Here is a 17,405-nt window from a genome sequence, read left to right on the forward strand (position 1 = left end):
CGAGGGTATACGCCCGATTCAAGGCCAAACTATGAATATATCATCTTAATAGCAAACACATGTATATGTTACAGTTCAAAGGTTCAATTCCGAATGACGTTTGTTGAGCCAGCTCGACATTCATTTCCTGACTGTTCAAATTCGTTTGAAGATTAAACTAAACCTATAGCCCTTTTCGGAAAGTAGGTTTATCAATCCCTTAGTACTCTCCGAAAGGAGATAAGAAATCGCTTAAACACGCACCTGGCACTTCCGGGTAGTAACCTTGAATGCTTCACTTCACACTAGATACAAATTATACACTTGAACGACTCGCTAAAATTAGCTATGCCTTCGCATCAACGGTATTGTTGTATTTGTAAAAACTATGGGGGTAAAGTAGTTGATGGAAGGAAAGTGTCTATGCACCGTTTTCCTGCGGATTTGCGAGTAAGAAAAGTGTGGATGCAACGATGCAAGAATGCCTGCCCAAAGTTTTTGTTTGCAAATAGCGATCAGACCAGGATATGTGGAGTGCATTTCGTTGGAAAAGCTGGACCATCCAAGGAAAATATTCTACCATGTTACTTTCCACGGGCAGATGGCAGTGAAAAAGTCTACAAGCTTTCGGTAGTACATGTTTTTGTATTTTCATCCAAACCAAACTTTTTAATCAGCTGACTTAAATTAAAAGCTAGGACAGTAAAAAGTCGGTGCAAACTATATATAGCTATGTTATAAGATAAATAATTATTTTGGCATTTGGTTTTTAGTGTTAAGCTTAGCTCAGTCAGCAGTTAAATCCAGATTCCATGCGCCCAGTCATTATGATATTTTTAGTTATATAGTATATTTATAGTTATTTTAGACACTAGTTCTACTAGAGTAAAATTTTAAAATGATAGTCATAATGCACCAGTCAATAGAAATTGCGCCCCCACCCCCACCCCATCCAGGTCTTAGATATATATGGGCTAACGGGGGAAATGGGCCATGTTTTACCTGGCATGTAGCCCTGTAGTGCCGAGAAAAGGGGTGGTTTTGTTTTATGTTTTTTTTTCACGGGGTGCTGGAGACTTTGGCAGAGAATTTTTCCAGCAGTTTGTACCAGCAGGACAGGGATTTTGCCTGGGATTGGCTGGACCGAACGTCAAAGTCCCTGCTATTCCCCGGCACCATGGGGGCGTGGTTACAATTGACAGGTTCATAAGATCAGAGGTTGGACACTCATGAGAAAGAACTAAACTATTTAAGCATATAAATTAAATACTAACTTAAAGGCTAAACAACTTTTAATTTCATATGGTATCCTTTTGGTTTGTAGACCATCGATGGCATTGACAGAAAATCAGACGAATCCATCTCAGTTGAGTCACCTGATGACAGTACGGTGCAGCAATTGGAGAATGGGGTAGCAGCAGATACCAGCTATGAGAGTGATGCTGCTGGTTTATTGGTCGAATCTGAGGAATCTATACTTGATATATCACTTATGGTAATAATTTAAAAAAAAAATTCTGTTTTCTATATATCTAGTCGGGTGTGTGCTATATATGTTGTAAACCAAACTTTATAAATAAATATTAATTGACTTGACTTGCAGTATATTGAAAAGGAAATAATTGATGCTGCTTCATTTTTAAAGCCATTATGCCGTTACTATTAAATAACTATGGATTAAACAAGTTCAAGTACAAATGTTTGCCTAGTTACCATTGTTGACTTAATACAGTTGAGATGTTAACTAGTCATAAATCAGAAATGAAAAAAAATAATATTGAGACATCAGCCGAAGAATTATATCCCTTTTCTAACTAATTATGATACCTAGTAGTAGCTGGTGCAAAATAATATCTCATTATTTATATGATTAATTTCAGTTCCATGACTACAGTGATGTCAGACCAACACCGTCCAGAATCCGCCATCAATCCGTGCAGACGAAGCCAGAAATGGTGTCCATATCAACTCAGACAGATGAGACCAGGATTCCCCAGACAAGATCCACACAGACACCTGTTGTACAGACAACTTCTTACGTTTGATGATGTTTCACACAGTGACAGCAAAGTGTTATTTTTCACTGGAATTCCCAACTCTGGAACTTTTAAGTGCTTGTTTGATGAACTTGAGGGTGGCATTACATGCGAAAAAAAGACTGGGAGACCAAAGTCCTTAAGACGCATTGATGAGTTTTTTATGGTTCTAATGAGACTACGACTAGGACTTCTATTAGAAGATTTGGCTGTGAGGTTCAATGTGTCTGTGGGAACATGTAGTGCAGTTTTTAACCGCTGGATAAATTACCTCGACTTGCACATCAGCTTTCTTGTAAAATGGCCTTCTCGAAAAAACATTAATGGCACTATGCCCAGGAGATTTCATCAAAAGTATCCAAAATGTAGAGTCATTATAGATTGCACGGAGATTCGCACAGAAACACCATGCTCATTACAGCTGAAATCACTTCTTTATAGTGACTACAAATCACACATGACTTGGAAATCACTAATAGGAATAAGTCCAGCAGGAATTGTAACTTTTGTTTCAGACTTGTATCCTGGGAGCATAAGTGATAAACAAATAACCAAAAATTCTGGACTTGTTGATTTGTGCGAAGAAGGGGATGCCATCATGGCTGATAAAGGGTTTTTAATCTCCGATTTAACAACACCGAGAGGTGTTGAACTGATAATACCACCCTTTAAGAAGAAAAAACGACAGTTTATGCCCTCTGAAGTTGAGGCTACAAAGAACATTGCTAACTTGAGAATACATGTTGAGAGACAAATGGAACGTATCAGGTACTATGCCGATTACGATGTCTGGACAAGCTACAAAAATTTGGAAAATATGTGTCAGTCTGACTAATCTGTTGCCACCATTGGTGCTCAATAGATAATCAAAATATGATATCAGGAAATAACACAATCAAATAAGTCATTTGCAATAACAGTTTCCAAATGTTGTGTTTTATACTTCTTACTTTCAGTATTTTGTTGTCTTTTTCAGTGTAAGATAATAATGTATTTCACTGAGTGAGCATTAAAAACTATATTTAATGAGTGGTATGGCCAGACTTGCTGGAGTTTTATTTGGAATTATGAGCTAAAATTTAAGACAGTGAAAAGTATCAAAATGTTATTTCACTGATTGAAACAGTTTTATACCATTTTTATTTCACTGATAATCATCTATTAACCACTGGAAAGCATATGATAAGTTACTTTCATTTTCGCATTTGTATATTATAAATGTACAATAAATTATTTGAAATTCTTTATTTTGTTTCATAGCCTCTTCCTGTTTATCCATATATTAAGGATTTGATGTACAAACTGGTAATTTTATCGAACCATTGGCAATACATAAAATTCTAATGACTTCTGAGCCAAAACAGATGTTGAATTGGATATACTTAATGTCTATATAACAAGAGCTGTCAGGATAGTGCGCTCGCCTATTTCACTTAAGAATGAATGCAATTATGATGCAACAAGAAAAGCCAGAATGTGAAAAAACAGGTCTTCAATGATTGACAGAACTTCAGCACAGTGACAATTGTTGTTGTTTTTCTATTTTTCTAACATTGACCTTGACAATAGGGGCTTAAAACCCAATCCCATAGAAGTACATGAACTCCTGAAACTATTCCTACATGTACAAATCAAGTTTGGTCACAATATGTAGCTTCGGTTATTCAATAACCAACCATTTGGCTATCCATTAAACCAACTTTTTGTAACTTGGATTAGTTATTAATGTACTTGAAACATATGAACTTAAACTGGGAGTTATACAATGGAAAACACTTTAAACCTGAACAATATTTATTTCATCCTTGAAGTGTCTTAGTTCAAATTCTGTTTTTCATGATGGCTATAAAATAATATGCAAGTTGTTCATGATAATGGGTAGATTTAACATTAACAAAAACTTCTATAATTTTGAAGAAAACTTCCAAAGTCAAAAGCTTGGAAGTCCAAAATAGCAAACCCTGGTGGCAATATTAATTTTATGCTCACAATTTTAATCAGTTTTGAACAAAAATGAATTATAATAACAAACATTAATCTGTACAAACATAAATCTGTGAATTTTGCAAGATAGAGCAACAAATTATCTGATTTTTAACATACTACTTGAAAAAATACTGAAAAAAAAAAATGCATTCATGGAAACTTAAACTTAATAATTTCAGTGAAAATCTTCCAATATCAGTAAGTCCATACTTGCAGTTTTAAATTCTTAATGGAAGCCCTGTTATTGTACAGATTCGGATAAATTAAAGCTGCACTCTCAAAGATTTACTATGTTTACAACTTTTTTTTAATTTCTGTCTTGGAAAGAGCAAATTTGTGCCTAAATATTTGCAAAACAATGATATAAGATTGCTGACCAATGATCAGATTGCAGATTTTCATATTTCCGTTCGAAAATTAATGTTATATGGCTTAAATCATTACTAACAGTTTAAGAAAAATGCCCTAAACAATTTTTTAACTTAAATATAAAACTCTGTGACCTTATTTTTGTCAGCACTCTTATATAACTGGTAACTGGTCAAAACATTCTATCTATGAGAGTGCAGCTTTAAACATTCCAATTTATATAATCATTTTAGTTACGTATTTCAAATAAAACTTACAATGTATGTTAAATGTACTCTTAATCTTAGGTTGTGACAAGTCACTATTGTGCATTCATTTGGAAGCAATAAAATATGCGAATTCACTCCTTTTATACAAGCATTTTATGGTGTAAAAGAACACAATGTTTAAGTATAAACATGCAAGCAAATTGATATTGTCAAGTTCTTCTGTATGTTCTTTTACATTAATCCTTTAATGATAGCAAGCTTTTATCTAAAGTCATTCTCAGTACAGTTTCAATCCTCGTTGTACTCTTCTGCAGAAAAGTTCTACCAGTAAAACATATGTGTAGAAATCTTTCAACTTCACAAGCATGTTTTCCCAACAGTTTTTATCGAACAGGATGCGTTCTATCGACACACCTCCAAGAGTCCATACAACAAAGTCACACCACGGCTTCCCAGTCAGTGCCATTTGTCCCTGGACTTGAAAGTAATATTTGTGTCCAGTCTTGAGTTTACAGCAGCCAGTTTCTGGATCTAGAATACAAAAGAACTCTGTATCTTTTGCACAGTCTTGAGGTGAAATTGATTTCCATCTGTCTGATGCTAGGCACTTGATCTCTAATACGCCAGTTTCTCTTTTACCATCATTTGTGTAAGTTACGATCCCGTCTGGACTGGCACCTAGGTATGGAACGTCACCGTTTACGAACAGTCCACATTCAGACACTTTAACATCAGGAAATTGCTTTTTCATAATAAGTGAGTATTTCCTCCTGGCTGCAGGCTCGTGTTTGGTTCCCCATGTCATGTACCTATTTGTAATACTAGGGGGGTACATAATTCTCTTCAATGGCCCTTCAGGAGGAGTATCTGATTTGAGACAAACTACTTCTCCAAAGTTTGAGGCAGTTAACCTCATCTTCCTTTCCACTATCCAATTGTGATTTTTCCCCTGACCTCTGGTTAGCCTTTCAACAGCCTCACATTGGTCATTACTGAGCTTAAGTCCTTTCATCACATTTGTCATATTTTCTACAACAGTGTCACTCTTCAGATTAACTGAGTCTTTATATTGATATTCTATCAACAAAAACTGAGGAACTTGTTCCTCTTGGAGTTCTTCTTTACTGTTGACAAAGTTAAGAAGCCAGCCAGCAGAAGAGTTACATGCTGACAGTTTTTTTCGGAAGTTCTCTTCTGAGAATGAAATACTAAAGAGTTCTTTAGCTGTTTTCATTTTTGGTTTTGATGGCTCTTCTGTGTCCATTTTGAATTTTCTGAATTTTAATTCACTGGACTTTTTCGGGGTTAATTTTCTTTTCCGTGGGTTGTTAAACTGGTCCCAAACACATTTACTTGATGTTGAAGCAATGGTTCCATCTTTCTTCTTTGTTGAAATGTCTGAAAGGGCATACATTATCGCTCCGATGTGATTGCACGCTTCACCCCTCCTGAAATTGAAATATATTTAATACAGAACTTGTCACATCAGTTTAACTTCAAAGCACTCCTGGAAACTTGTGGTTTTTTTTTTTCATTTAGTCATTTTTAATCATGTATCATTAATTTAAATTTGTAATTGATAGTCATAAGTACTGTACATAAATAATACAATGGGGGCATCAGCAAACACGCCCAGCCCCGAGATGGCACAGTTAGGGGTAAGAAAATTAAGTTGCTAAATATATTTTAATGAGGCTCATAGAATCATTGATTTGAAACTTCTAAGGAAATTTGTCAACGTATATAATTCAGTCTTGTTTGGGCGTAGCAGTAAGAGCTTGGCCCGGCCATTGTAGCTGTTTAAATCATTTGAACAAATTCAGTATTGATAATACTGAACTGTATTTCATCATCATATTTCAATTGAATCAAAATATCTTGCATACGTAATGATGTCGTAATCAAACTAAGTACTTACCCAGCTGTGCAATCACAATCTGCAGAATGGACCTGGCCAGTGACTTTTGACAGGCAGAGCCAAACATTGTGGTCTGGATTGTCTTTGGTAGAGGCACTTGGCAATGATGGCATAACCTTGCACTTAACAAAACAATGTTCACATTTCTCATCTATGCTGCAATACATAATACTGTGCACATGTCTGTCTGCATAATACACCTTCGACCTCAACTGCTTCTTAGTGTTCATCTTAAGAACAAAGTAATTGTAAATATCACTATCACTGAAGTAGGGAATGTTCATTAAATCACTGGTCCACGAAATCAATGTCTTTGGGTGCGGCAATTTCTGACCAAGAGGTGTAACAAGTTTGTCGCATTGTCTTTTTTCAAAGTTCACTTCCGCGTTTATCTGCACTTCATTTCGATCATTTAATCCGGCTTTTTGAACCCCTTTCGCACGCAATACAAGTTCAGACTTTTTCCCTGATACATACTGGTTGTGATCCCGTAAATAATCTTTCAATTGCGACACATTTAACTTATCTATTTCGCTATCTGACAGGTATCGATTGTTTTCTTTATCTACGTAATCACACGCCATTGTTTTACTACCCAGCGGCATTTCTTACCTCCTTTAAGAGAGTATTCAAGAACGGTAACTCAATTACTGAAAAGGGCTTATTCTGACAATGTTTTTGGCAATCTGATATCAGCTTTGTATAGATTATTGATTTGATCTATAACCTGAGGGGCATGATTCAAATTTCCAAAAAGACATTTCAAAATTTTGAAAGTCATGGAATTATTTATGACTCAAGATGTTCTGAAAAAACACTGTTATGAATATACAAACCATGTGATTCAGTGAATGTGTTTATTTCTGTTATAATGATATAAAATTACTTTAAATCATATGCATGACCGGTTTTAAATAGTAGTGCACGGGAAAACATTCTCTGGCCTAAACTGGTGCAAACGTAAGTTTGAATGCGTTCACATAAGTAAGCATGCGTTCTAGTTGAGATAAAAAAAATCAAATTTGAAGTGCTTTTCAAGATATTTTTTGTTAATTTAAACTGTTAGCAGCGGTATTGAATAACATTTTTTATGTTAAAGAGTTTAGATTTTGACTAAGGAAGATGAGTGGGGGTTTTCATAAAGTAAATAAATACTTCACTTTGATCCAACAGGGATAAATGTCATAAAAAATAGCCATGTCTTTCACAATACGTTATCTGTGATATCATAATACTTTACATTTCAAGTTACAAGTTACCCTAACAATTTTGCTATTCACTTCTTCCTTTTGTCTCATTTCGTAGAATCATTGTTATAATATTAGTTTTTTTATGTCCCATATTGCTTAACTTAACAAATAACATGACGAGAATGGGCTTGGGGATGGGATTGGTGAGTTTTCGAATGGAGCCGGCCAGTTGTTGAATGGGACTGGTCAGTTGTGAAATTTGACTGGTCAGTTGTCAAATGGGACTGGTCACTTGTTGAAAGGGACTGGTCAGTTGTTGAATAGAACTGGTCTGAACTGTTCAGCGGTTGATTGGGACTGGTCAGTTTTTAAATGGAACTGGTTGGAACTGGTCAGCTGTTGAATGGGACTGGTCAGTTGTTGAATGGAAATGGTCAGCTGTTGAATGGAACTGGTCAGTTATCTAATGGGACTTATCACTTGTCGAATGGAACTGGTCAGTTGTTGAATAGAACTTATCAGTTGTTGAATGGGACTGGTCAGTTGTCATGGGATTGTCAATGTGGTCAAAGTAATCCACTAGATATGTGTAAAGGAATCTATATATGAAATAAAAATCTTTTTTATATGAAAGTTAAAATGTCTGTATTGTCTATTTTCAGATGAGATTGACATCGTCGGCTACGGCAGTGGCACAAGTGACGATGACCATAGCAGCGTGGAGAGTGGGTCTAGCGACGGTTTCACGATCTCAGCCAAACGTATTAGGTTAAACGATTCCTATTCCGAGTCGCTCTGAGACAGGCGAAACATCGGGGGGATTGCAGGATCTAGCCTACTACCCGGTTTAATTATTAAAAATATGCGCGTTTACGCTATAAAGCGCGTGGACTAAGTTTTGAATGTTGTTTATGTGACAAAAAACTTTTAATTGTTAAACATTAATATATATATATATGTATATTAAATATATATATGTAATTGTGATTTAAGATCTGTTGAACGGGGGTGTGTTTCTGTACATGTACATTTATTTCTCTCGTAACCCCCACATTAAATACGCAACATAATATGCATGTAGATTATACACGTGAAAAGAAAAATGTGACAAAAAAAATAATATACAGGATGTTACAGAGTAGAAGTACACATTTATTTTTGTCCATGGTGTATTGTTAATATTTCATTATTATCATTCATTATGTATGGAAGAATGCTGAACAAGTTAGAATCTTCAAGAAAAACAGGCAGAATGAAAGTGTTAATTATCTTAAACATGGAAGAAAATTTCAACCGCCAGCAAAGCCTATCCGGAGAGGAAATCTTCGAAGAGAATCATCTTATACGCAGAATGAGACCTCGGATGAATTTGTAACTTTTATACCCTGAGAGACGATTGACATTTCCTCAACAGAAAGACAAATTTAAGGATTACATTTAATATTTTTTTAATTCTTTGTTTATGCTCGACATGAATAATTGTCATGTTTTGTTTATAGTAACTTATGCTATGAAGATTTATCTGTACTTCTAAAGCAGTACGATGATAATTGTTGTGTTTTTTTGTGTGAAAAATGTCCAGAAAACTATATTTTACTGATATGACTTCCATTACGAAAATCACAGGTGGTCTTGCCTTAGGTGAAAATGAGATAGTGAAGTAACGATCTTTAGTATTTCCATATTTATTGATTTATGATAGAATTCTAAATAATGGCAAATATGTAATTTATTAAAGATTATTTATAATGTGAAAACTCTTTGTACTTTGCAATATCGTTCTGTGTGAGACCTAAGTAATGTATTTTCAATGTAAGCAAGTCCAAAAACCTTTGATAACAGTGCTTCAAAATTTGACCATTAAAGCATTTAACCACTTAGCCTGCTAGCTTCACTCTAAGATTTTGGTGAGTTTGGTAACTAGTTTGTAAATAGGTAAAGTTTGTTATGCTGTTTTCTGTGGTTTTTGGTCTTGGATAAAAAAAATGTGCCCAGCATTTAATGAAGTGTTCTCCGTCTGTCGTGAGATGTGTGTTGTTAAGAATTTTGAATTGGCCAGTTTAAGACACAAAATGTATGGTTTTGATTTGAGGGTGTGATAAAGTACTTTGGAAAATTTGACATGCACCATCAATATATGATCTGAGATTAAAGTGTCTGCTTGATTTTTTTTGTAAAAAATGTGACGAAATCGCTTGATTAGATCATGCTATGAATAATATCAGCTTTGGAAGATGTTCAATGACACATGTTATGAAATCAGAAGTTGTTTTATCACCCCTTACATTGTGAAGTACAAAAAACGTATGTAAAATGTATGTAAAGCTGTGTTTGAGGTTGTTTTGAAATGAAAATGCCTACCGGCTTTAAAGCCAATGCTCTTTTTCAGGGTTTAGATTGTGTAAACTTAGTCAAAATGTTAAAAAGCCTGTCGAATACCTGTATTAGGACTATGTGAATATGAAAATGTGAACACAAAACACCCAAGTCTTAAGTCACTTCATCAGATATTAGCCTTAAAGGCTTCATTTTAACATCATAGACGTGGGCTGATTTTATCAGCATATTACATCTGTGTGTTTATTGTATTTGAAATGAAAGCAGACCATGCTTTAATGACTAAAATACATTCTGGCTTTTGTTATTAAAGACAGTAAAAAAATATAGAAAAGTTTTAAAATAGTTGTGTATAGTAAAAAAAAAAAGGAATTGATGTAATTCAGCCCACGTAATCTAAGAAGTGTTGCACACAGGATAATTCATGCATGGTGACATGTCATACATATATCGAAAATAGAAATTCCATTGTGACAAAAGTTTCAATTGTTCTGTCTGATAAAAACAATTGACAGCCTTTGTTAAAAATGTATATGATCTCACTGTAGTGAAAGTAAATGAACGTAAATGAAAGGGTTGGGGTATAATAACATATTATCGCGAGTGTACTATGACCCTACACATGTTTTGATATTGTACAAGAATGTTCTTCTAATAGCCTACGTGGCACACAGTCCATTTAATTGGTTTTACAAATCTTGTCCAAACAGATTTATTTGTAATGCAAATTTTCTTTACCCAAAATGACTTGTTTTTGCTTCTGTTAAAATTACTTCACAGATTTTTGTTTGTGAATTTGTGATTTTCCTCATCGCTCTTTTACAAATTAGATAAAAAGTAAAGAGACGGATGCATAATAAATATCGCATTATACCTAAATTTAAATTTTCGATTCTTGATATTAATGGGAATGCTAATGTGTATCAAATTTCTTTTTCAGAATTTGTTTACATCTTAAAGTTTAACTAACAGTTGTCACTTTTATTTTCTAAGCAAGTTTTTTTGTCTTAAGTTACATAACATTAAATACTACATTTTGGAACGGCTCCAAGATCTTTAAGAAAAGCCGAATAATAGGTTTAGCTTTTAACCAAAAATTACATTACAGCATTGTTAGAGCTGATTTGTTAAGTGATCCATAATTTGTAATAAACATAACAATGACTTAAGCCGTGAAGATATTACTTATATTCCATGTTTTGACGTACATGCCTTGTTTTAAAACCTTTTTTAAAGCTTGTTAAATTTTTGTAAACTGTTTTGAATTGGACTTATATCTAAGCAGGCAATATTTAATAGCTTTTAGATATCAATATAATATCTTTGTTTCTTGACTGTTGTAGGGCGTTTTTTGTTGTAATTGCTTTACAACTTCTGTCGTGAGCGACTGCATAAATAGTGCAAACATTGATAAAAGCTTAAAAATGCAGGCAAATTGATTCTTAATCCTGCCTTATTTATAATTAACAAAAACAAAAAGAGTCTTATAGGGGTATTATATGATAGGTCAATAATTAGTCCATCCAAAGGTCAATAATAGTCCATTCATGTTCCATCCCTCATTTTTGACTGTGTTTGGTACATATGAAGATTAAATAGCAAAATTAAGTGATCTCAAAGAATTCTCTAACAATTCTTTAAGTTAGGTATTTCCAACAATCTTCTCTCAGGGTATATATTGTTAGGTGCCACAAATAGCATTTTTAAATGAGGTATATATTGATTTTGTCAAGTCCCTTTTAATTTCCATACATCAAATGTTCGAATAGCATTCAGTTATAAAAATAATATTAATAATAGCACGATAAATGGTTAATTGACTGTAATTATTCACAATCTGTGCTTTTTCTGATACATTAGTTGGACAAATAGTCTCTAAGCATCTAGATTATGTAAACATATTTTTGAAAAAATTGTATACGTCTATTGTACAGAAAGAAAATTTACTGATCAAAAACAGGCTTTGTATGTTTGTACATTGTTTCCTGTAAATGTCTCGAGATATTTCTCACTATATTTGTCCGCGGAGTCAAACAAGACAAGCTGTGACCTACACCACTTCTTTGTTAGTCACAGTTGTGTGTTATAATAGTCACTATTGTTAAAGATTTTGTTACCCATTGGATTTTTCTTCTGTCATGTATTTTTCATTCGCAATAATTTATTTCTAATTTATAAATGCCAGTTGACATACTGTTATATACATATATCAAGGGTTCGCACAATATTTGAATAGCTTGTTAGCAAATTTTGTTTAGTTACGACTGTATTGAGTTGAATCCTTGATATTTTTGTTAAAGACTATTATTTCCCTCCCTGAATTTAGCTGGTTGCTTATATTTACGGCCATGCAAAATTGATTCTATGTTTATCAACAACAGTCAGGTAGGGTTTTAGCCTCGGGATTTTAAAAAATATGAAAATTTTGAAACAAAAAGTTGAGCCAAAATTATTGAATAAGCGATCAGAAAAGTTTTTAAAAAATGAGTCGAGGAAAATGTAATAAACTACGAAATATTACCTTTCTGGTCAGATAGGACTTTGAAATGTTTATGACCTTATGTTTAATGGTAAAATATTTTTTCTTATGTTTCAAAGAATTTTTCACGGCATATTGTCATTGTTGGCAGGTTTTTAAATTTGAACTGGACGATAAACATAGAATATAGTTTAATATGGCCTAAGCAAAAATCTGTGATAATAGGATGTGTGCAAAGTAAGACATGACCAGGTGCTCCCTGTGAGCTGTTTTTAACGGAAAACCATATTTGTATACAGTCGAAATCGGTTGGCTCGATATCACTTGGTTCGATTTCCTCGAGGCTCGAACTGGATGTAAAGGTCCGCTTTTGTTTTACTGTGTAAGCATTCCTGGTTAGCTCGATATTTGCGAGGCTCAAGGTATTGTTGCTGGTCCCTGGGGTATCAAGTCAACAGGTTTCGACTGTACTTACATGTATCGAAGGGCCTTTTCAATGGAAAGATCCATGCTTTAATTCCATGAATTTAATAACAAAAATCTGGTTAGGAAATAAATCAAAATGCATGCACATTCTCTGAAGAAGATAATAAAGATGATCTGGTAATGTTTTTATAAATGCATTCATGGTTTCCATGAAATTGACATGTTATCTATAAAATTCAGTGTAATTCAAAACTTTCGGGGATTATTAATGCGGATATCCTTTTTCGGCATTTAGTCATGCATTTTAATGTGGTGAAATATTTAAGATTACTAAGATAACTAAGGTAATTTAGCTAAAACTAGGCCAACTTAGATAATATAACTTTTTTGACTAAGTACTTTTTTCTGAGAAGCATAAATTGTTCATTTTAAACAACTTCTATTAGTACATTATTCCATTGAATTTGGCAAATCCATTGAAATGCTGTTCACCATTCGTCACCTTTGAAGTGCACAGGATGCTGTCAAAATTTATCTACCAAACTGCTTTAAATACCTAACTCATAATGACCCCTTAAAGTGAAAGTTTGCTGACCTTAATATTTATAAGTAACAGGCCTTTAGTTCACAGGAGACTTGGTATGTTCTTCGCCATTTTAAATGGTTAGTTTGATTTTATGATTATACATAATTTTAACATAACAATAATTTGGTGTTATTGAAATATTCCAAAAATGATTCTAAGGGTTTTGAGTTGCTGTGCCATTGTTTGATATTAGAATAAAGAATTAATGAAGATACATATGAAAAGTGATGCATCTTTATTGTTTTTTATATGCTGTTCAAAAACTTATTAGAATGAAATGTAGAATATTTGAACAACTACTCCGTGCAATTTTAAATCCTGTCAATGTTGATTTTAAAACCTTCATTATTAACATATATTAATATATTTGAAAATTGGTGTTGTAACATAGATATATTGTATTATAGTTATTTTAGTGAAAAAGATGTTTAAATGTCTTATATTTTAACAATTGGTAATTTATTATTAATAATCTGTGTAGTTTACTAAGCATGTATTACTTGAAAACATCCATTCTAACAGATTGACTGCATATATTCTTTAATACCAGCTGTGTTCCATCTGCAAGATATTTCATTGTGTGAATTTGCCAAGGTCTTGCAAGTAATGCCTTTAAGGGCTGAATAATTCAAAAGCCAACGAATTGGAAAAAAATGTTTCCAAAAGTAGAATAAGCCAGATTTGCATCAATTCTGGTTGCTCTTTGTAGACTAAATTAGTTGCATATTTCATGCACACTTATGGAAACAATTTCCAATTTGAAAAGTTTTCAACAACAAAGCTTAATATGAGCTTAGCTCAAGATCAATGTAGCTGTTATTTTTATATGGAGTTAAGCTGATCCTGTGCTTATATAGCCATTAAAATGAAGTATTTTATGGCACAGTTGGTACTAAAAATGGCATTCAGTGGGCTTATTACGTACGACTTTCTATGAAGGTTTAAACCTGTTTTGTCATGGAAAATTCTGGTAATTACATTGCTTAGTTTAATATTTATATTTGAAATCAAAATGTCTTTGAAAGAAGCTTTTGTAACTAATGAATATCCATAATGTATCCTTGTTTTAAGATTTTTTTCTGGGAAAATGGACTTTTTTGGTAAATCGATATTTCAATGTTTGATTTTATCTTTGTATGATCAAAATTGTTACAGTGCTCACGTAGCCCTACTAGCAACTAGTGTTAGCCTGTGGTAAAAAGGGACTATATACATTTGAAAACAAACTGATAAGCCTTTTTGTTATCAATGTATGACTTGATTTAATCTAAATTTGATCCATTTTCTTGCACAAAATGTCTATGAATCCTAAGTGCTAAACTGATCCCAAGTACATGATGAATGAATTTGAGATATAATTCTTCTGCACTGCTTACTTCCTACTTAATTAAAAGCAGCTATGGTTAATATTGACATATGGAAGAAATTGTGTCTTATTAAGAACAACTTGGCCAGCAAGTGTTGCTGGTTTAGCTTTTTCAATCTGTGATATATTAAAGAATCTCTTGGCTAATTGCTTGATGTGAGCATGGCAAAAATTGCAAAATAAGGGTCACACATTTTCGACTTTTTATCTGTTGAAAAATGACAAAAGAAACTTATTTATCTTTACCTATGTATATATATATATTTATTAATTGAAGTTTCATTGACTATGTTTTTATTATGTTATCAAAGAATTGTTTTTCAAGGTAATTCTTGTAGCTAAATGCCCAATAGGACTAACTTTTTAATAATTGCAATTGTGGGTCGGTCCGGTTTTGGATTTTGTTTAGTATGACCACAATTTGAATATTGCAATTTTCCCGTCCATCATCAAGCAATGATTTATTAGCCAATAACATGCTAAACAATTAAAGAAATGTTCTTGTGAAAACTGTATCAGGGAGCAAAGGAATAAGCAGTGTATAAGAATTATATGTACCATGTATGATTATTTAAGAGTTGCTTTTATATTTATATAGAGAAAATTGTCTTTTACCTGCAATTTGTTAAACACAAATGATGTGACAAAACATGAGATCCCATATATCCTTATGTATAGGATCTCTGGACGAAACTATAAAATAGTTCATCACAATATCTTGTTTGAATTGTATACTGTCCTCTGATTGGTTAGAGCTTAAAGCTGGAATTGCGTTCTGTCTTCTGATTGGTTGGAGCTTAAAGCTGGACAGATTAAGATGCATTGTCAGTGTACTTGTAAGAATTTACAATGAGCAAATGTTGATTTATATGTATGAAAGTAATTGCTGTAATCAATCACATCCAGCAGTGTTAGCTGATTGGTCTGTAAAAGTTTATTTGAAAACATGGCTACTTTGTTGTTAGATGAACTAACTTTGAAAGAAATTTCAGGTCCTTCTCTCAGTCATGATATTCATGCTAAAATGAATAAAAAAATGTAAAAAATAATAAACAAATAAAAATGATAAAATTTTATGTATGCGTTATCGTTTTTTTTGTTGAATTTAGACCATCCGACTTCGAGACAAAAGTACAGGTATTGTCATGCCTTGATCATCGAAAACCATTATAGATATTAACATGTAACTTGGTACCTATGTTCAAAATTGCAGTATGTGCATGCGTAGTCCCATAACTCTGAGTCAATTATTTGTTAAAGTATCACACCAATTGCCTAGAAAAAAATGGACGAGCTATTGCACCTGATTGCCATGCTCTTGTGTACCTTCAAACAAATGAAAAGTATCAGAAAGATTAAAATTAAAAATGTTGAATTGTTGGAAATGGCTTTCTGTTTACTAGAGAAGTTTAAGCCAAGGACAATGTCAATCTGTGTACAATGTCAGAGAAGTTGTTCAAGGAAAATGTCAATCTGTGTACTATGTCAGAGAAGTTGTTCAAGGACAATGTCAGAGAAGTTGGTCAAGGACAATGTCAATCTGTGTACAATGTCAGAGAAGTTGGTCAAGGACAATGTCAATCTGTGTACAATGTCAGAGAAGTTGGTCAAGGACAATGTCAATCTGTGTACAATGTCAGAGAAGTTGGTCAAGGACAATGTCAATCTGTGTACAATGTCAGAGAAGTTGGTCAAGGACAATGTCAATATGTGTGCAATGTCAGAGAAGTTGGTCAACGACAATGTCAATCTGTGTACAATGTCAGAGAAGTTGTTCAAGGACAATGTCAATATGTGTGCAATGTCAGAGAAGTTGTTCAAGGACAATGTCAATATGTGTACAATGTCAGAGAAGTTGTTCAAGGACAATGTCAATCTGTGTACAATGTCAGAGAAGTTGGTCAAGGACAATGTCAATCTGTGTACAATGTCAGAGAAGTTGGTCAAGGACAATGTCAATCTGTGTACAATGTCAGAGAAGTTGGTCAAGGACAATGTCAATCTGTGTTGATTGGCAGGAAAGCTGGTCAAGGACAATGTCAGTCTGTGTATAATGTCAAAGAAGTTGGTCAGGGACAATGTCAATCTGTGTACAATGTCAGAGAAGTTGTTCAAGGACAATGTCAATCTGTGTTCATTGCCAGAGAAGTTGTTCAAGGACAATGTCAATCTGTGCATCTCCAATTAGCGCCCAAAATCGCTCATTGCGAGAGAAATTGTTCATTGCCAGAAAGATGTCCAAGCACAATGTCTGTGTTCACTGCCAGAAAGATGTCCAAGCACAATGTTATTCTGTGTTCGTTGCCAGAAAGATGTCCAAGCACAATGTCATTCTGTGTTCATTGCCAGAAAGACGTCAAAGCACAATGTCTATGTTCATTGCCAAAAAGATGTAAAAGCACAATGTCATTCTGTGTTCATTGCAAGAAAGATGTCCAAGCACAATGGCATTCTGTGTGCATTGCCAGAAAGGTGTCCAAACACAATGTATGTGCTCATTGCCAGAAAGGTGTCCAAGCACAAT

The 17,405-nt window shown here is 33.7% G+C and overlaps 1 protein-coding gene, 1 long non-coding RNA gene and 1 pseudogene across 2 annotated transcripts; 2 read left to right on the forward strand and 1 right to left on the reverse strand.

The window, feature by feature from the left end:
- The first annotated feature begins 311 nt into the window (after positions 1-311).
- Positions 312-3,181, forward strand: LOC128212469 (uncharacterized; annotated as a pseudogene).
- Positions 3,182-3,443: 262 nt separating this feature from the next.
- On the reverse strand, positions 3,444-7,081 carry LOC128210627 (uncharacterized). The gene is made up of 2 exons (XM_052914980.1): positions 6,498-7,081; positions 3,444-6,027 (listed from the first exon to the last, which is right to left on the reverse strand). Exons 1-2 carry the CDS (start codon positions 7,079-7,081, stop codon positions 4,857-4,859), a joined length of 1,755 nt encoding a protein of 584 aa, XP_052770940.1. The 3' UTR covers positions 3,444-4,856.
- A 275-nt stretch (positions 7,082-7,356) lies between these two features.
- LOC128211310 (uncharacterized) lies at positions 7,357-15,957 on the forward strand. The gene is made up of 2 exons (XR_008257268.1): positions 7,357-7,457; positions 8,350-15,957. It is a non-coding gene; the product is annotated as an uncharacterized LOC128211310 (long non-coding RNA).
- Positions 15,958-17,405: the final 1,448 nt, after the last annotated feature.

Source organism: Mya arenaria, chromosome 12 (genome assembly GCF_026914265.1).
Source record: "Mya arenaria isolate MELC-2E11 chromosome 12, ASM2691426v1".
In the NCBI taxonomy this organism is placed as follows: domain Eukaryota; kingdom Metazoa; phylum Mollusca; class Bivalvia; order Myida; family Myidae; genus Mya; species Mya arenaria.